Genomic DNA, 21602 nt, shown 5'->3' with positions numbered 1-21602 from the left:
TGTTTTCTTGTTACTTGGCCTTACTCTTTTGAGTGCACGCTTATGTAGCTTAGCTATATGTATCCTGGTTTTCATCTTTGAAATACCAATGTTTATACAAATTTTTATACCAATAAATAACAAGGCACCTTCTCTTCCCCTTATTTTACTAGGGGCCATGGGTGAGCTTTGCTTCCTCTCTAACCTTCTGAAAACTCATTTTGTGGGATCTTTAGTGGTATTTCTTTGATGTTCCATAGGTAGGCTGGGGGTTTCCTCTAGCTATTAGCTCACCTTTTTGCATCACTTCATGACCCTAAAAGATTTCTTGCATTGGTGTTTAGGATCCATATGGTTATCTGTGCTTGTTTTTAGTCCCTCTGGGATAGAACAAAAGTGAAGTGGTTTTGTGACATAGGACTCTGTTGGAATGCCCCAGTTTCAAATCTGTGGCCATAACTAAATGAGGGGATGTTGGGTATGAACTAAGCAAAAAACTACCACATGAACATCTATCATGGAACAGTGGGTTAGGACACAAAGCAATGGATTCAAACTGCAGGAAAAGAGATTCCACCTAAACATTAGGAAGAACGTCCTGATGGTAAGAGTTGTTCAACAGTGGAATGTGCTGCCTTTTTTAGCAGAGGCCAGATGGCCTTCTGTTAGGAGTGCTTTGATTGTGTGTTCCTGCATGGCAAGGGGTCGGACTTGTGTTCTCTTCCAACTCTATGATTCTATGAATACATGATGTTATTTGCATTAATATTTTCTCCCATGTGATTTTAACAAATAGCTACTCACATATAGGAGAATTTAATTATGTGAACTACATCTTAGCAGCTCACCTTAATATCAATAACTTTCAAATAAATTTACCATTATTAACCCAGTAGAATAATGGGTAAAACAGCCCCTATAGTAAACATTAGGCAGTGTTTGTACATCAGCTTCCCACAGAGATGAACAGTTGCTCAAGATTGCTTGGAACTTCATACAGAAAATTAAGGTTTAGTCAGGGGTTGGAGAAATTCCATGAGTAGAACTACAGCTCCTAGAATCCTCCAGGCATCAGGCAGATATTGGAATTTTAGTTCAAATAAGGACCTTTCCCAGGCTTAGTGCAATGTATTCTGATTTGTTTTCAGCCATGTGGATACCTTACTAGTCGAGGTACACTAGTCTAGGTGAATGATTTGTTGCTGGTTATTTCCTGGTTATTCCCGGGATAAGTCCTCTTTAATCACGATGTGTGTGAAAATCTTCACCGCAATTGTGTGGTTTTCCCAGGATAATGACTCTTTAAACCCCGGTTTTCCCCTGTGTGATAAAGTCCAGAGACATTTATTTAGAGGGCCCTCAAAAACTATAATCTATTTACCTTATGCATAAACTGAGCACTAACTACATAACTCCATATACCCAGAGCCAATAGGCAGACCTAGATGTGCCATATGAGATTAATTATCAGTTTCTCCTTTGATTTAAAAGTTCAAAGAAGCCCCATGAGGCTGCTAATTTGATTGATGAAGTGACTGTTGGGGTAATGTAGAAGCTTACCTCCTTCCTCCTGTGCCATTTTTCTCAGTCTAAACCTTTTGGTGTTGCCATTTCCCCAGGAGAAAACGCACTGTCACAAATAGAAGCTTCAGAAATAGATGTATTTAAATTGAGAGAACAGCATGGGAGGAAATGGTAAAATTCTCTTTTCCCCAGGCCACCTCCTCAGTCAAATTAGCAGCCCAGTATATTTGTGCTTTGAAGTTTTGGTGTTTTTTAAATTAAACACTGAGAGATCCTGGCCACTGATCTTCTATGTGACAGAGAGCCAAAGCCTATGAAGTTGGATCTGTGTAGATTCTCAAGGTCTAGACAGTTGTTTCAGAATACTGCTCTGACATAATGGAAATCTGCCTTCTGGAGCAGCTTTAAATCACAAATATCTATGGGTATCTGCCCTTGATTCATTTATCCTGGCTTCATCCATGTAGAGTCCTGTTCCATTTAATGGATTTAATAAGAGAGTGTCATCCCATATGTGCAAAAGTCATCTTAGATGTTGCAGTTTTCTTGTACAGTAAGCCTGTACACTTCGATGGCCATAAAAGGATTGAAGGCACATGTAGACACATATGCTGGGGTTTTCATTTGCTCATAGATTTTCTTGTAGTTGCCCTCAAGATGACTTCAACGTGTGCTGACCCTCTCGTAAAGTCTTCTTGGTGAAATTGCTTCAGAAGAGGTTTGCCATTGCCTTTCTTTGAAGCTGAGAATGTGTAACTTGCTCAAAGTCACCCAGTGCATTTCTATGGCTGAGCAAGGAATCAAATCCAGGTCCCCCAGAGTCCTAGTTGAACATTCAAACCACTACATCACACTGGCTTTAGGACATTCCTATTCAAGAGGAATTTTTTTTTAAAAAAGGCATCTCCATCTCCATTTGCTCCTCCCCCACTCATTTTCTTTTGAAAAAATTGTCATTTCTAAACCTAAATTTTTCTAGATCTAAATGTTCTAAATGTTGCATATTTTGAAACTGCATTGCCAGGGGAACTTAGTCCTGTCAGTTGAAGGCATACTTCTTAACAAACATTCAGATGCTCATTATTGTTGAACAGAACTTGAGGGGGGAAATTTGGATACAAAAACTCCCAGAAAAGTAATTTTCCCAAGCACTGCTTCTGTGACAATCCTCTTTCCCTAGCCTGTTATTGCAATTCTTAGGAGATTAGCACATGTGGCATTTAAAATGCAGTTAGAGTAATAAAATAGCGTTGTTGGCAATACTTACCACATCATGTCTTCTCTGCCATGTAGTTGCTGTGTCTGCCAAGTGTGGTTAGGACATCCCTTTTCATTAATGGGGGAAACTCGTCAATAGCTCCCAACTGCAATCCCAATAGTCCTCATGTGTAAAATGTCACTGCCATGGCAGTTAGAATATTGCCAGCCACGTGGCGTCAGAGTCTTCTTTTCTCCCCCTGTATCTCCCTCCTTGATATTCCCAAGCATTCTGATCCATCCTTTTTGGTATTTCTTTTATTTTTAAAATTGTCAGAATTATGTTAACAAGTAAAAAATAAAATAAAAACCCCAAAAGGCATGCTGGATAGGGCATAGGGCATAGGGCAGGGAGTTGGGGTTAAGGAGGAGTCCGGAAGACAGTGAAATGGCAGCAGTGGCCCCAGTTGCATGATTGTGAAGACATGGGATAATGGCTGCTCTCAAACCTATATGTTTGCATTTTCGTTAATTAGAGTAATTGCAACAAGATTGGGACTTGTATGATGATGTCCTTAATGTTGATTAGTAAGCCATTTCTTTTTGTGAGACACCCAAATTGTTTCTGGTTGAGTCATTTTTGCTATAGATGTTGTGATGCTTATTCAGTAAACTTCTCTTCCAATGTATGAAAATGCACAGTACAAGGAAAATAAAATATTTAGGCTACTTTGCAAGAAATGTGACAATTCAAAAGAGACATGCAAAGGAACCAACAGACATCTCACTTCTACTAGCTATTCTGATGCCATCTACTGGCTACACATATAATTTTCCTATTCTGTACATGATGTTTTCACAGGCTATTTAGGAGCGTCTCTTCAAGTATTTACTCGTTAAAATTCATTTAAAGTCATTTAAAGCCTTCAAAGTCTGCAATTTTGTTTTCCCTTTTAAAACCCACGTGTCTACAAAATATTTAACAGTGACAGAAACGAGGAAGCATAACAGTTCTAGGACTTAATTGTCATTTTAAAAAGATTAAGGACTCAGTTGCCATTTAAAACAAAAAAGATTAATTTTTTATCCTTTTTAAATTAAACACTTTTGCATGCACCGACCCTGAGCTCTGTAAAAATGTGATCATATAATTAAAGACCATGGAAGCAAACTACGTGTGTTAGCTGTATGTTATTTAGGACCACTGAGCAATTGTGCATTGGATGTTGAGTGGCTTTGGCTGAATGCTTTTAGTGTGTGTCAATTACGCTTAATTACTTGTCTTTTTTTCCTCACCACCTTCGTCTTATTAGCAGTGCACAGTAAACAGAATAAGCTGCACCAAACAGGCATGTTTTGTATAACAGTCACAGAGATACACTTGCTGTTTATGCAGTTACAGACTCCTAAGGCAATATAATATAATATACTTATATAAGGCTTTGAGGTGTCTCGTCCACAGGGTCACTATGAGTTGAGATCGACTTGGGGGTGGTTAACAACAACAATGGCTATTTTAAAATACCATTATAATTGATCTGATAAATAGGCCCATCTAGTTCATTTTCTTGCCTGACAATTAGTTTCTTATGCAAAAATATTGAACCACTGTGGCAATTCTAATATCTGTATTCAGGGAGAGAATCCTGCAAGGGACAACTGAAACTGTCATTTCTGTATCATAAAAAATGAATGGTGGCCACATAAAACATATAATATGAGAATCTGTCCTGTCAGTATGTGCAACTACATAAACAGCACTGTATTAACAGGCAGTCTATTTCTAGATGCTTTGTCCATAGTATTCATCCAGGAAATGTAGGCTGAAGTTTGAATGTGATGTTGGTGCTAATGGAATGCACTATGTATATATTAAAGACATCCTGGGGATATAGGAATTGTTCTGTTTGGTTATTCCTCTGGATTTTAGTTGTACTGGACCTGAATCTGAATTCAGATCCTACCTTGTTCATGACATTTGGCTGATGCATAACGTAATTGCAACCTCAATAGTTTAGTTAAAAGGAAATTATTGAATTGCATTTTTATTGTAAGGCTCTGAGATTGCTTTTATTATAAGACATTTAGATTACAGACTAATTGTAAAAGAGACAGAATTATGCTAGAAACAGATTTCACTAGATTCTCAGTCCATGTTGGAAGTGTTGCATTGAGAGCTTGATAAGTCTGGGCACAAGCAAACCAAACTAGTATATTTTTATATCTATAGTTGTTATATTTACATTTATAATCGTTTCCTGCCCAGTCTGTGAATGAAGGCAGCTTATTATTATAACACACTCTACAGGGGTTCTCAGACTTCCCTCCCCTTAGAGAAAGGTGAAAATGATGGGGGCCCATTATCAACTGGTGATTACTGATATAATTTTATATTGATATCCAGTGCCTTTTTGAAAATTGTGAATGAGCTTCCTTTATGCTAGAGTGTTACATAATTCCAGGATCCCCCCCTCAAGTGAATTGTAATTTTTTTAACCTATAAAAATAAAATATAAAATGGGGGTCATGAGATGTTGTGAGGGTTTGTGTACCAATTTCCTCACTCCATTATACAGCCTACTCTCCCCACCATCCCATTTATGATTCACACACAGACAGACACACACCATTACTTTGCTAGGAACACAATATAATAATCCCCATCTATTAATTTAATTGAGATGTTGGGGATTTGGGGATTTCCACAGATGTTGCTTTTCAGCTCAACCAGCTATAAATACAATGTCTAAAAAAGTTTGCGGTTCACCAGGGCAGCTGGTAAAATAGGAAATGAACCTTCAGTCTCCAGTGTACCTATGAGCTGAGCTCCCTGCCTCCAAAATGGTTTGTGCAGTAGATTAGATGGCTTTCCAAGGGCATTATTCCTTCATGGAATATAAGGCTATTCATGGCCAATACCAAGAAAGTGTATATATTTCATACCAGGATGAGAGGCAGCACATTTCTGAATACCATTTGCTGGGGAACAAGAATAGGAAAAGGCTATTGTCTTCATCTTTTCCATTATTAACTGGTTGGCCAGTGTGAGACTCAGGATGCTAAACTAGAAGTACTGAACAGTTAGGGTTCTCCTTGAAAAACCTTTAAAACTTGCTACAGATTCCCCCTTTCTTTCTTCCAAATTATGCATTTTCATACAATTGGGAGTATTTTCATAAAATGTTAGTTAAATAGAATTCAATTTACTTTACAGTAAAGTAATCTGCTATCCATAATCCATCTCCCACTGGAGTTGCTGGCATTTAGTATGCATCTTCCCATCCTAATTAAGAGTGAGGACTGAAACATTATGAATTCAATGTACCGTGCCTACATCTGTATATTGTGCGAGGTCTCTAGACCTTGAGATATTTAACTTCATTGTTTAGGGACCTGCAATGCAGTTGTGTGATGCAGGAGTGTGAGGCACTAAAAGTGATTATGCTTTTCAATTCCAAAATGACAAAGATCACTGAACATACAGTCTAGACTATGATGACTCAATGACAGCATTTCTTGCATTAATATGTGTTGGAATTTATTTATTAAAGGCTGTTCTACTTTGACATTTCACTTTGCATGTTGTAGCAGCTGTAAGACTCATCTGCCAAATTTACTGTTGGTGTTAAACAGCCGACCAAAGGGCATAATTTCTGGTATCTGTCTCTCCTTTTGTTTTCAGTCCCTGAAGTGAGCTTTCTTTCATGGCACACCACTGAGTTTGACTCACTTAATACAGCCTTTATCCCTTCCTAAAGAGGACCATTGTAAAGTGTAAAAGGAGCTGCATTATTAATGTGAATAGAAAGAAAAATGAAATGGAAGAAGGCAGAAATGAAATGAATGAAGTAGAGCAAAGCTAGGAGTAGGTGGGAAGAAGGGGGCTGAAAGAAAGGTCTTGCAGAAAGTTATGACAGTACATTGTTGAAAAGTTTCTCAGCACAATTAGTCCAAATTACCTGTGAAGAGAGATGGAGTGGGCTGGTGGTGGTGGAAGAATTGACTATTTTTTTCCCCTTGGCATCCTGTAAGCATGAAAAAGAAGACATGAGTGTAATTTACAGTGGATATAAATTCTTTGTTGTGTGCCTTCACATCACCTCTTAATTATGATGACCTTATCATGCTTTTTTTAAAACAAGAAATTAGATTTGGGGAAGTTGGGTTTCTGTTGTAATATTTAAATACATGACAGGAGATTCTCCGCAGTTGTAGTCAGTAGGATGAAGGACAAATACCTAGTTTCAGAATAACCAATAAATTCTTTATTTAGCAATCTAACTCCAAAGATACACACACACAAAACCCCTCTGCTCACATGTTGAGGATTTCCCTTCTGCTCTTCACCACTGTAGTCACTGTCTTGACCTAGTTCTTGCTGCAAACTGCGCCATTTCTGACTACCTGGCACTTGACTTTCCACTATCTGACCATCATTTAATCTCCTTTGCTCTCACTTATACTCCTCCTCCTCGCCATACTATTCAACGTCTTTTTCGTGATCTTCAATCTGTTGACTCTAACCATCTTGGTCTGACCCTGGATTCATCTCTCTCTTCCCTAAATCTCGGGGATTCTGCTGATTCAGCAATGTCTTTATTTAACTCCACTCTTTCCTCAACTCTCGACCATTTTGCCCCTGTCTCTGTCCGCACTTCTTCCTCTAAGACTAGACCTCAGCCATGGCTTACCCCCAACATTAAGTTTCTCCGGTCCTGCTCTAGAGCGGCCGAACGTCTTTGGAGAAAGTCCAAAGAGTGGGCTGATTTTATCCATTTCAAATTTGTTCTTTCTTCCTTCTCACGCGCCCTCTCTATGGCAAAACAGAATTATTACAAATCATTGATCTCTGCCAATGAGAGGCGCCCACAGCGTTTGTTCTCCACCTTCAACACTTTACTTAAACCTCCCTCTCCTCCTGTCTCTTCATCATTCTCTCCCAATGACTTTGCTAACTATTTCATCTCTAAGATTACCACTATTCGCTCTGAGATAGTCCCTCCTGATTCTTCTTCTGCTCTTAATCTTCTATCGCCTTCGCCTAATAAATTGTCTGTCTTTCCTCCTGCCTCTTTGGATGAACTCTCTACACTTCTGAACTCTTGCAAACCTGCTACCTGTCCTCTTGATCCTATTCCTACTCGTCTTCTAATCTCTATAGCTCCCTCCTTTCTGCCCTCGCTTCTCCATATCTTCAATCTCTCTCTCTCTACAGGCTCCTTCCCGTCGGACTTCAAACATGCTCTCATTTCCCCAATTCTGAAAAAACCTTCTCTTGACCTCTCCTCTCTGTCTAGCTATCGTCCGATTTCTCTTCTCCCCTTTCTTTCTAAGGTTTTGGAACGGGTTGTCTATTCGCGCTGTCTTGAGTTTCTTGAAGCCAACTCCATTCTCGATCCCTTTCAATGTGGTTTCTGCCCAAGGCATTCTACAGAGACAGCTCTCACTAAAATCTCGAATGACCTTTTACAGGCCAAGGCTAATGGCCTTTACTCTGTTCTCATTCTTCTCGATTTGTCTGCAGCCTTTGACACTGTTGATCACTGTCTCCTAATTGACATACTCTCTGACCTTGGGTTCTCAGACTCTGCTCTCGACTGGTTTAGGTCTTACTTGTCTGGCAGATCTTTTGCAGTGGTTGCAGGGGGTCTGACTTCTTCTCCTGTTCCCTTATCTGTTGGAGTTCCCCAGGGCTCTGTTCTGGGTCCCCTTCTGTTTTCTCTCTACACACTGTCCTTAGGAAAACTCATCAGCTCTTTTGGTTTTTCCTACCATCTGTATGCCGATGACACCCAGCTGTATCTTTCTGCCCCTGACCTTTCTCCAAGGCTTGAACAGCAAGTCTCATCTTGCCTTACAGCTGTCTCACAGTGGATGCGCCATCGGCGTTTGAAGCTCAACATGTCCAAGACGGAGCTTCTTGTCTTTCCTCCTAAGCCCAACCTTCAACACTCCTTTTCTGTCTCTGTGGACAACATTTCCATTCAACCAGTCCAGCAAGCCCGCAGTCTTGGCTTTATCTTTGACTCTTCTCTGTCGTGTATCCCTCAGATCCAGACCACAGTCAAGGCTTGTAGATTCTTTTTGTACAATATTGCCAAAATCCGACCATATCTCTCCGCCTCTACTGCCAAGATCCTGGTCCATGCCCTAGTGATCTCACGACTTGATTACTGTAATGTCCTCCTGGCTGGGCTTCCTTTTTCTCACCTCCGTCCTTTAATCTCTGTCCAGCATTCAGCTGCACGCATTATCACTTCCACCCACCGTTCTGACCACATCTCTCCTGTGTTGGCATCCCTTCACTGGCTCCCTCTCCCTTTCCGCATTCAGTATAAGCTCCTGCTGTCGACATTCAAAGCCCTCCATGGACTGGCCCCTCCTTACTTATCAGACCTTCTTTCTCCTCACCTTCCCACCAGGGCCCTCCGTTCTGGTAGTCAAGGGTTCCTGTCTCATCCCAGGATTTCCTCTGCCCCAACTAGGATTCGCCCCTTTTCACTTGCTGCCCCTCACTCCTGGAACCTTCTTCCTCCACAAGCAAGAGCCATCACTTCATTAACCAGCTTCAAAACGGAGTTGAAAACCATCCTATTCAGAGAAGCCTTCCCAGGCATCGCATAATTGTCGCTTACTATCTGATGTTCTGTTGTTGGCTGTTTATCGATCCATTTCCTGTATTGCTATGTACTGTATTTGCATTATCCTACTTGTGAGTATGTATTTTCCCTGGATAATGATTAACCTTCCATTTTGAAGCCATGCCCTCCCTTCAGTCCATCTGCCTTGGTCCAGGCCTCGGAGGTTGAGAGGAACTGCTGGACCTCTTACCCTTTCCCGTCACCACTCCCTCTCCTTCTGTGTTATGTCTTTTTAGATTGTAAGCCTGAGGGCAGGGAACCGTCTAACTAAAAGGATTGCATGTACAGCGCTGTGTAAATTTACAGCGCTTCATAAATAAAGGTTAATAATAATAATAATAATGTAGTCCCCAGCATATGCTCCAAATATCCTCCAAAGGATATGCAAACTTCTGGAGGACCATTAACAGGGACAGCAATTGGAAGCAGAATTTGATTCACTAGCAGTTTGTGGAAGGACCATGTTAGAGAAAACCTTTAATCAAAATTATGAGAAAAAGACAATATAGTCAACCCTCTGTATCCATGGAATCTTTATCCATGGATTCAAGCATCCATGGTGCATATATACATATATATTCCCTAAAGCAAACACTGATTTTTTTTTATAAGGGACACCATTTTACTACCCCACTGTATTTAATGGTGCTTGAGCATCCATTGATTTTACTATCCACAGGGGGTCCTGGAACCAAACCCCAGCAGGTACCAAGAGCCACAGTCTCTTGTGTGCGTATCAAACAATCTCTCTGGTGCCAACTATGTCAGATACACATTGACACAGAAAGTTGGTAAATCCTAAATGACCCATCTGGATCATAAAATTTCAAAGAATACTGAATGCCTGGCGCTTAACTCTATCAGCTGCTTCTCATTGCCAGAATAACACAAAATTATTAACATAACCCCGGAAATGTCTGAAATTTCTTTGGGAAGATGCAAACGGTGCTACTGAAATCAGTTAATATTTTAAAACCTGAAGATTAAAATATATTTTTTTAAAAAAATAGGGATCAGCACCATAGCTCTTTTGCAATGTCTCTCTCCATGAATCCCAGACTCTGGTGGCTCTAAATTTTAATGAGCCTTCTCCCATCCATAATTTTTCAAAGTAAACATTCTAGGGAGTGCCCATGATGTACCTGGTCAGGGTTTCAGAAGCTTAGTGCGTTAACATGGGCAAGTTTGTCCTTAGTCAAAGTTAAGTTGCTCCTTTCACATACATAAGACAGGTCCAGTGGAAAGATCTGAATTATAACAAGAATGGACAGAAGGTGTGGATTGGGATTTATTGAAAGATTTCTGGATAATTTGCAGTAGTTTGGCTCTCCAATGTTCAGCTATTGAACAACATAATTAACCCTTCACTTAAATACATTATATGAAGGAAACAGAAAACTTGGGGAAACCTGGGGTGGATCTTTGTGTGATAGGACTATGAATTTCATTTTGTTTCAGTACTCAGTACAAATCTCTCAGTTCAGAATTCTTTAATTATCATTGCATGTCTTTTGTTCATGGCTCTAGATGGTGGATTAGGTTTTCTAAGGAGAACACACACACATATGCATATGTAAAGTAGATCCTATAAATTTTTAGATCTGTTCAGTTCTGAATTGTAGGATTGTTTCTCTCTCTCCATAAAGTGATCCCTTGATAATTTTATTGGGAGTTAAGAATGGGAAAGTTGGAATATCTAAATTCACAGGATTCACATTCAATATCTGATTCATATGCCTTCTTTAGTTCAAACCAACAATTGAATTTAGGCCTTTAAAGTAGTTGTAAGGGCTGAAAGGACCAAAGTGCTGGTGGTTGGGAAAAGATAAAGTTGACACATGAGTTCTTCAATAGTGGTTGATACTATTGCTTTCCTCATCACAGGCAACTGATGTATTCTGTAATGAATCTCAAACTATCATCAGCAGTAGCTCTAGGACTTGGGAAAGTGGATATTCTACTTAACCATCTCTCCCTTAAGCTTGAGTACAGAGAGATGTCCATTGCTCTCTTCTTTTCTGTAGAAAAGCTATAAGTTAAAAAAATTAATGTATTAAAGAAGTTGTTTTATTGTTCTCATCATGAATATTCTTCCTATACTCCTCTTTTTCTTTCTGTATTTTGATTGTAACTCTTTAAAGATGTTTGTGCATCAAAGATATTGTGTACAATAATTGATTACTTTTTTCAATGTTTAGGGCTTCAGAAAAATTCATGAAGACCTTTATACAGAGTATGAAGAAAGCCCTTTTGGCACAGAGATCTTAAACAGAATTGATCTCTGTGCCATGCATAAAAAGAAGCAGGATTCTGGTTACTACCACTGTGAACATTCAATTTGTGTAGGACCTTCAAGTTCAGAAGATAATGAGGATAAGGAAGAGCCAGGTGATGATCCCAGAGAGGAAGTTCATTGTGTGTCTCTTTCAGACCACACTAAAGCAAATTGTGGACGCAAAGATTCTGCATCTCAAAATCATTAAGAGATAGATGGAAATGTTGAGGAGGTTTCTTCAGCCACAAGGGTAAGCAAATAATAATATTAATAATAAAATTGACATGCGCATGAGAGATACAAAAACTAGAGCCAAAGATGAAACTTTCACCGGAGACGGAATGGAACTGTTGCCAGCAAATCCAGAAGCATGAAAGACAAAGGGGAAAACAGCAATGACAGATGGTCACTCGGGAGAAGTTGGAGCAAGTAAAAGCTCTTCAGAAGCTAGCTATTAATGCACAAGGGTACAAAATGTTCCTCAACTAGAAGCAGATGCAAACTGCCACCAATGCTGTCAATCAGTGCAAAAACATTGTGAAGTACGTATTTGACAATATTGCAACAGAAGAAGAAGAAAAACCCAGATACTGGTGTGCCCACCATTAATACAGATTTTGGTTTGTAAGCATGTAGAAAAATGGTTGTCATATTCAAAACATATGAGTGATAGGCACATGTTTAAAAGCCCAATCACTGGTACCATGTATTAAAGCATCTTGTTAAAGCATCATGGTTGACTGAGTTTATTTTGATATATTAGTGGCTTAATTTTAAGGAGATGTATACTTTGTAAAGGAAAAGCTTTGTTGTTAGGATCATCTGATCTTTAAATTAAGGAAAGAAATGCTTGATTTAGAAATGTCAGTATTGCATGGAAATGGTGTGTTAACCGCAGAGGATAAAATAGTAATTGAAAATACTGGATTCTTAAAATAATTTGTTCAAGCAGCACTTATAATATCATCATGTTCCTCTCATGGTGTATATTAAAAGAATGAAGTAATATACGTCGAACTCTGTGTTTATTTCCTTTCTGCTGATAGAACTATGCTTGGATATACAGTTGTCCCTCCATATTCACTAGGGTTAGGAGAACAAGACCCCCGTGAATATGGAAAAACCGCAAATAACAAAAACACCATGTTTTTACCAGAGGACACCTCTCTAGGAATCTCTAGGTCCTCCAGTGCAACTCTGTGGTCAATGTTCAACATACACTGACCATAGAATGGCACTGGAGTAGCTAGAAATGGTCTTTCAGTGCAACTTTAGTTAAAGTTGACCACAGAGTTGCACTGGAGGACCTAGACAGTCCTAGAAAGAACATATTAATGAAATCCGTGAATAATCAAATCCGCAAATATCAAAGCCGCAAATATGGAGGGATGACTGTATATGTATGTTGACCTATTTTGGAAAATATACATGAGTAAAGTCATGTTATTCTTATACAAACAATTCATTGCCAAAATGAATTATGAAATTAACTGTCTCACCTATATATTCTGACTTGTATTATCTACATCAGTGCTTCTCAAGCTACGTGATATGAGGAATGGTAATTATTATTATTTTCCTAATGTGCCAGATACCAGCACCATATGTGTATCTATTGACAACTGTTTTTCTTCTTTCCTGGAAAGTTGCCACCAGGGACTGGCAGGGACCACCACTTTGAGTAGCACTGATGTAATTATAATCTGATTTTTAAAATTCAGAATGTAGTAGCATATTTTGACCAGTAGATGTCACAAATGGGAAAATGTAATAAATCAGAGTGGAAGAAAATGATACAGATCCAACAATTTATTTGGAGCTGGAGTGAGTTTGGTGTAGCCTGGCAGAAATATACTGCTCCCAAAAAGAATATCTTACAAATCTCTAAAATGGAATAAATTTTCATCATTATCATTCACACCAACTTTGCTAATAGAATCATAGAATCATAGAATCATAGAGTTGGAAGAGACCGCAAGGGCCATCCAGTCCAACCCCCTGCCATGCAGGAAATCCAGATCAAAGCATCGTCGACAGATGGCCATCCAGCCTCTGTTTGAAGACCTCCAAGGAGGGAGACTCCACTACACTCCGAGGAAGTGCATTCCACTGTCGAACAGCCCTTACTGTCAGGAAATTCCTCCTAATGTTGAGGTGGAATCTCTTTTCCTGTAGCTTGCATCCATTGCTCCGGGTCCTAGTCTCTGGAGCAGCAGAAAACAAGTTTGCTCCCTCCTCAATATGACATCCCTTCAAGTATTTAAATAGGGCTATCATATCACCTCTTAACCTTCTCTTCTCCAGGCTAAACATCCCCAGCTCCCTGAGTCGTTCCTCATAGGGCAAGGTTTCCAGACCTTTCACCATTTTAGTCGCCCTCCTTTGGACACGCTCCAGTTTCTCAATGTCCTTTTTGAATTGTGGCGCCCAGAACTGGACACAATATTCCAGGTGGGGCCTGACCAGAGCAGAATATAGTGGCACTATTACTTCCCTGGGTCTAGATACGATACTTCTATTGATGCAGCCTAAAATCGCATTGGCCTTGTTAGCTGCCGCATCACACTGTTGACTCATGTTCAACTTGTGGTCTACTTGGACTCCTAGATCCCTTTCACATGTTGTCTCCTTAAGCCAGGTGTCTCCCATCCTATATCTGTGCATTTCATTTTTTTGCCCTAAGTGCAGTACCTTACATTTCTCCCTGTTGAAGTTCATTCTGTTAGCTCTGGCCCAGCTTTCTAGTCTATTCAGGTCATTTTGAATTTTGATCCTGTCCTCTGGAGTATTAGCTATTCCTCCTACTTTAGTGTCATCTGCAAATTTGATAAGTATTCCCCCAATTTTTTCCTCCAAGTCCAATAGTTTCCAGACTTTTGGATTCAGGGAGTACTTTTTACACTAACTAATCTATCATGTAACAATGGGTTATTTATTAGGCTGTGAAAGGTTATCAGTGCGCACTATCCACCAAGTAGGTAGATGGCAAACAAATTGGGACAATGATGATTACCTGTCCACTGAAATCTTGAGGTCCCATTACAACTGACCATTGCTGATAATATTATTGGTTTTCAGTGCTCCTGTTACTATTTTATTATGAGATCAGCATATGAAATGATGGGTACTACATACAGAGACACAGATATGGAAACTAAATGTTCATGTCTTTGATACCCCTAGTTGTCAAACTAGATGTATGAAACATCTTTGGTTCACACACCACCTTTGCTGGACGAACAAATATCAGGGGTGCGATTTTAGTGTAAGTTTCTGTTTTTGGCTGCCTGCTTGATAAATCTTTAGCTGGATCGAGGGTGGCGTAGTGTTTTGAGTGTTAGACTGAAACTCTAGAGATCAGGGTTTGATTCCCCACTCAGCCATGGAAACCCACTAGATGGTCTTCGGCAAATCACATTCTCTCAGCCTCAGAGGAAAGCAAAGGAACCCCCTCTTCTGAACAAATGTTGCCCAGAAAGACTTTAAATTACACAACAAATGACCCATTTCAGGACCAATACAATTCAGGCGGAAAGCTGTGATCACCCAGGGAGGAAAGCATATTTCCTTTAATTTGTAGCTATTTGTTTCAAACCACATTAAAATGAAGCACAAAGTAACTTTCTCAAAATGCTCCTTTTTAGTGTTTTGCTGTAAATCAGATGAACCAGTAAGAGGCAACATCTCTAATGACTCTTCAAACATTTAATTACACCTCCTATTATGAATGTAACTGGATTACATGACCCATTAACAAGCATTTTCCCAAGCAGCTATTATTTTATTAAAGCTCATTAATTAACTTTTTATAGATAGATGGCAATGGACCATAGAAAGTATGTACTAAAAGTGTAGCCCTTTCACTATATTTGAGAAGAATTTCTTCTATGAAATTATCAGTTATACCTAACTTGTTTTACATGTCAGATTTTATGCCTATCCATGACATAAAACACTAAACTGAAAACTTTTTAGTTTTACAAAAGCCAAGTTTTATTAAAACCAACAAAGCATTCCAAAGTCCAGGAGATAACATTTTTTATTGCTAATGGAATCTTAATTTTAACTCCTGGACTGTTATGTTCCCAGTGCCACATGGCCAGAAGGAAAAGGGGCCTACTTGCATAGAAATACATACAAAGAACACTAACAATGCCTTGAGAAAATGCAAGCCTGTGACTAGCATCATCATTTTATATATTTTTTTCTCCCATATGATTCTTAACATGCTTGCCTGAGGTAACAAGTGGAGCTTCTGAAACTTGCATTAAGTATTTTTGCATTTTAGTTAGCTGATTAAAGGTATCACAGTTTTGTGGGGTTTGGATGTTATTGTACTAAACCTAAAACTGTTCACCCTGTAGTTTTCAAGGTAATTGCTTAACTGTGTGTATTGTCTCGATATTCTAACTGGAAATGACAGTTGGTTGAAGCAGACTTGCCTAATAATGTACAAATTTTCCTTGCAGTCTAAAAGCTGTGGTGGAACTGTTGTTTCACAATCCATAGTTCATTGCTATTCTCTGGTTGCAACAAAGGTTTTTGCTTTTATGCTGTATTTTTCATTCAGATTAACAAAAGGACTTTGAACAAGCAAATTGGCAGACCATTTGCAAAATGAGAGTAATGATGTGTTGCTGAAGTTAATGAACCTTTGTGTGGAGGGAGTAACTTCTGGAATACTCAGTATAATCTTTCCTTCATTTCCCTATTGGCTTCACCAAAAATATAACAAGGCCTATGATGACAATTTTTTGAAGCATGTAGAACAGCAACGTGTTGTTTACCTTCCTCCACCCTGGGAAGAATTTTTTTTCTTCACCTCATCCCTTATGAATAGATCTGTGACGAAATTTTGCCATTGCTGGAATTCCAGTGACTCAACTCCAGAATTGTAGTGGTGAAGAGAACCTACAGGGTCATGGTTTGGTAATATTTATTATTATTATTATTATTATTATTATTATTATTATTATTATTATTATTATTAATGTTATTTATACCCCGCCCTTCAGCCCTAATGGCTTTCAGAGTGGCTTACAATTATTATTTTTAATAAGACAGTTCCCTGCCCTCAGGCTTACAATCTAAAAGACACGACACAAAAGGAGAAGGGAATGGTGGAGGGAAAGGGGATGAGGTCCAGTGGTTCTTCTCTCTCTCTGATACCTGGACCAAGGCAGATGGACTAGAGGGAGGGCTCTTCATCTTCAGGCTAACCCTGGTGGAGCTGGGCCAGCCTATTCACTCCCTCCCAGGCCGAAGGATGATAGTTATGGAGGGGGGAGCTTCTATCTTCAGGCTAGCGTTGGTGGAGTTGGGCCAGTCTATTCACTCCCTCCCAGGCCGAAGGATGACAGTTATGGAGGGAGGAGCCTCCAGTCTAGCCCTGATGGAGCTGGGCCAGCCTATTCACTCCCTCCTAGGCCGAAGGATGACAGTTATGGAGGGAGGAGCCTCCAGTCTAGCCCTGATGGAGCTGGGCCAGTCTATTCACTCCCTCCCAGGCCGAAGGATGACAGTTATGGAGGGGGGAGCTTCTATCTTCAGACTAGCATTGGTGGAGTTGGGCCAGTCTATTCACTCCCTCCCAGGCCGAAGGATGACAGTTATGGAGGGAGGAGCCTCCAGTCTAGCCCTGATGGAGCTGGGCCAGCCTATTCACTCCCTCCTAGGCCGAAGGATGACAGTTATTATATGAAGGGAGGTCTTCTTTCAGGCAATCTGCTTTTTGGCCATTTAGAGCTTTGTAGATCGAAACCTACAAAAGTTTTGTGAGCCAGCATTGTATAGCAGTTAGAGCATTGGACTATGACTCTGGAGACCAGGTTAAAATCCCTGTTCTGCCATGTAAACCCACTGGGTGACCTTGGGCAAGTCACACACTCTCAGCCTTAGAGGATGGCAATGGCAAACCTCCCTTTGAAGAAACCTGCCAAGAAAACCCAATTATAGGTTTGCCTTAGGGTCACCATAATTGGAAACAACTTGAAGGCTCATAACAACAACAAGGTCAAAACCAGCACTTACCATTGGGCACAGATATTAATAACAGCCCATGCATTTGGTACAATAAAGGAGTCACATGCCATTCCCTGTAATGATACCAGATTATCCCTATATATCCACATAATTGCTGGAAACCTGACTATTGCCATATAAAGTTGTGGGGTTTTGTTTTGTTTTGAAAATGCACTATGTGAACCTGGTAACCATTTTGCAATGGAGAGAAGATACTTGGGAGCAAACAGGCCAAACATTTATTTCAGAGCATACTGGGCACAAGCCTGCATGCTGCTGAACTTAGCACATGTCCCTCTCTAAAAGGTCTTCCCAAGACTGCTGCAATGGGATGCAGTTCTTTGCTAATTTTCTTCTTGAAGGCAGCAATAAGTAATTTTAGCAATTTTCTTCCATCTGTGAGAAAGTTTCTAAAAACTGTACAGTTTCCAATAACTGTTTGCAGTTTGGGACTTATTCTGCACAAAATTCATATTTTGTATTTAGTACAGAAAACAGTATTTTTGCACAGGTAACCACATTTCTTGTTTTCTGGGCAGAAAATGTTGGTTTTTGGTCTAAACAACCAGGTACCAATTTTGCACAGAATATATTTCCACTTGTATAATTTTCTGCAGCGGAAATGAACTATTCTGTGCAGAAAATGCTGTTTTCTGTGCCAAACAACCATGGATAAATTTGAATTGTGATAAATATGTGGAGGTATAATTAGTATTTTAACAGACATTGTTGGGCTCAACAACTTGTTTATAAAGTTACCCATATGGGAATTCATAGAACCTATTCATGGATTAGCAGATTCAAGCAGGTATATTAGAAGGGAAATTTCATGCTGCTGTTATATGAATGAGAGACCTTCTTTGTTGAGCACCTTCAAGTGATTTCTGACTGATGGCAATTCTAAGGCAAACCTATGATAGTGTTTTCTTGGCATTATTTGTGTGGGTTTGTTACTGCCTTCCTATGAGGGTGAGAGAAGGTGAGTTGCCTAAGCAGGAATTTGAAGCCTAGTCTCCCAGAGTTTTAGGGGCTGAGAAAACTGGCCAGGATAGCACTGGTCAAGCCCATGCTATCCTAACCTGGGTACATTCCTGAGCTGGTGTGGGGACAAATGGGCATTTCAATGCCCACCAGCCATTGTGTCATGGACACGTTACTGCCATGCACCCCTTACCTTCCTGTGCTATCACCTCTATTGAGAAGACATTTGTCACATGGCTAGGTGCCTCCTTTCTACATCTGAGGATGCAACAGTGGTCTTTGCAGTAGAGGTGATGGTGAAAGAAGGTGGATGTTGGCATGGAGTTTCCTGGAAAATCTGCAGCAAACAGTACAGCGTTTGACCCACGTTAAGGCCCCTTTGAGCTGGGATTGGACTGGGGCAACTGGATTGTTGTCCAGTCTGCCTGATCCCAGCCCAGGGGTATTGGCCTGCATCATCTAAACAGGACAATGGAGGTCAGTGGGGAGTGGAGGGGGTCACAGGCCTTTTGGCCTCTCTGAACAGCTCCACAGTCAAAAGCTTAGACCACTGTATTATACTGACTTGGCAGATATCTCCAGACTTCTCTGTTATTAAAAGCCCTGTTCATTTCTTGCAAATTCAGGTCTGTGGCTTACTTGATTGAGTCAATTAATACAGCCTTTTTCTGTGTTTTCAATTTTACCACGCATTATCCTTTTTTTTTCCAAGCGAGTCATGTCATCTCATATCACTGTTGTAGTTTTTAAAAATTCCTCACCCTAAACTAATGATTCAGGATGGCAACTTACTCATTTTTTTTAAAAAAACAACTATCCTACACAGTTGCTTTTGACAGTACTTATTAAAGATGACAGTTTTTCTTGACTGAAAATTACATAGATCTAATTTCTTAGTTTGAATGTATTTCATAATTAATTGAAACAAACCAAGCTAAACATGTTCATTGTCCCAAAATGCATAACCCTGACTGAAACAAACCTTCAAGAGTCATTAAAGAAACCTTTTATAGCGACAGCGGTGCATGAAAACTGTGTAAACCTAAACAGCAACACGAAAGTACATGGAGTGTTTGTCCACTGCATTCACTTTTTCACTTCTTAAGTTGCTAAGAATCCTCTAAGGAAAATTGAACAGACAAAGAATATTTGCATTCTTATAAAGTGAAAATGAAAGTAATAATACCAGGACAGGTATTATGTATGATCAGAGAAACTGGAGCTTCTTTTTGTAGAGCTAAAGTCTCTTCATGTATTGTTTTAGCTGAACTCGATATGTTTAAGCTGAGGTGGTGACAGGCAATGTAGGGCACCATTACCTGAGAAGCTATAGAACACAGGGCACATCTACTGTAGAAATAATGCAGTTTGACACCCCTTTAACTGCCATGGCTCCATCTAACCAAATCCTGGGATTTATAGGCACCAGCACTCTCTACCAGAGAAAGCAGAATCCCAGGATTCCATAGGCTGTATCTGTAGCACTTAAAGTGGTGTCAAACAGCATTATTTTTACAGTGTAGATGTATCCATAGACATCATGTATGGAAAGTCACTGTATTTTCACATGTGTTTTCACTCATGCAAAAGACTGTGGCTTCCCAAAGGATGTGCCAGGAGAAGATAATTTGCTTTGCATGGTGTTTCTTACATGGAAGTGTATTTCTATGTAGAGAATTGTCATGTTTTAAGCAAGTCCTACTTTGGCATTCATTACTCATACAGTATAATTCCAATTGGGAATGAGGAGGAATGGGGCCATAATTTACTACCATCTTCTCGCTTGTCTCTTTCATGTACTATTTTAAAATGGGGTGTTTCCTGTACATGTGTGCAGTGGGATTTGTTGCTGTGTATGTTCAAGTCATTTCCAACTTACGGCAACCCTAAGGTGACCTGTCATAGGGTTTTCTTGGCAAATTTCTTCAGAGGGGGTTTGCTATTGTTGTCCTCTGAAGCTGAGAGGGTGTGACTTGCCCAGGGTCACCCAGTGGGTTTCATGGCCAAGCAGAGATTTGAACCCTGTTCTCCAGAGTCATTGTTCAATGCTCAAACCACTACACCACACTGGCTTTCTGTGATACCAGGTTCTAAATTGCACAAGATGCCTATCCATACAGATCATATTTTGCCTTTCAGACTTTTGCCCAAATGCACGCACGTGGTAGAAATGACATAATGGCTAGACCAAGACCTCTCAGCTTAGTCCTGCTTTGCCTTCTTGTATGACTGGAATCAGGTGAGTAATGAACACTTGAATATGTTAGCTGGTATGTTCAAAAGCCATGGCCTTTAGTTCATTTTGACTAAACCTTTTTTTTAAAAAAAAAATATTCTAGATTTGTGTTTGTACTGCAGTGCCATCCCAAGGCCTAGTGTCACCCATTGTGTGTGTGGGCTGCTGGAAGGTGGTAGTGGCTTCAAACCCAAGTGAGTCAGTGGTAGGGGATGGAGAGCACACAATCAGCCTTCTCCTTTGCTGTGGTGGCAGCTTCCTCTTGAACAGGAAACCACTCCCTTGGCAAAGCTGGGAGGGTGAGCTTGCTCCTTCTCACCCTGCAGAGGGAGGACGAGGGGTGTTGCCCCTCTTCTGAGGTATCACCCAGTGCAGTCCACACTCCTTTCATTCCCTAGTGACACCACTGTTGCATTGTGTAATAAACACAGGAAGATGAAGATAGAGATTTTCATGATTAAATGAATTGTAAAGATGGGCTTTGCTTCTACGAGCTTAAATTTTTCTCCACTCCTCTGCTTGTATTATTTGTGGGCTTGAGGGATTTCTAATAGTTTTGAAATCACAGTCTTTCTTTTATGAAATATCATCTTTCAATGTGCCAGTGCATTCTGGCAGGTGATTAAAAAGAAGTCAGCAGTATGGTATATACATCTATCACATTGTTAGTGAAATGCTCGAAAAGGATTCTTCTTTTGCTTTAAATAGTTCTCAAGTCTCATAACACATCTTTCTTAGCCAGTGTTAA

The 21602-nt window shown here is 39.9% G+C and overlaps 1 protein-coding gene across 1 annotated transcript in view; it reads left to right on the top strand.

The window, feature by feature from the left end:
* The window catches only part of LOC121917309 (A-kinase anchor protein 7-like), a 31367-nt gene extending 18804 nt beyond the window's left edge, over nt 1–12563 (top strand). Inside the window, exon 5 of the mRNA XM_042443160.1 lies at nt 11540–12563. Within this exon, the coding sequence (XP_042299094.1) occupies nt 11540–11824 (285 nt within the window). The 3' untranslated portion in view covers nt 11825–12563. The remainder of the gene's footprint in view (nt 1–11539) is intronic.
* Nucleotides 12564–21602: the final 9039 nt, after the last annotated feature.

This window comes from Sceloporus undulatus, unplaced genomic scaffold, assembly GCF_019175285.1.
Source record: "Sceloporus undulatus isolate JIND9_A2432 ecotype Alabama unplaced genomic scaffold, SceUnd_v1.1 scaffold_15, whole genome shotgun sequence".
Taxonomy (NCBI): Eukaryota; Metazoa; Chordata; class Lepidosauria; order Squamata; family Phrynosomatidae; genus Sceloporus; species Sceloporus undulatus.
Note: the sequence above shows the minus strand (reverse complement) of the source record. Positions and strands in the feature narration are given on the sequence as shown.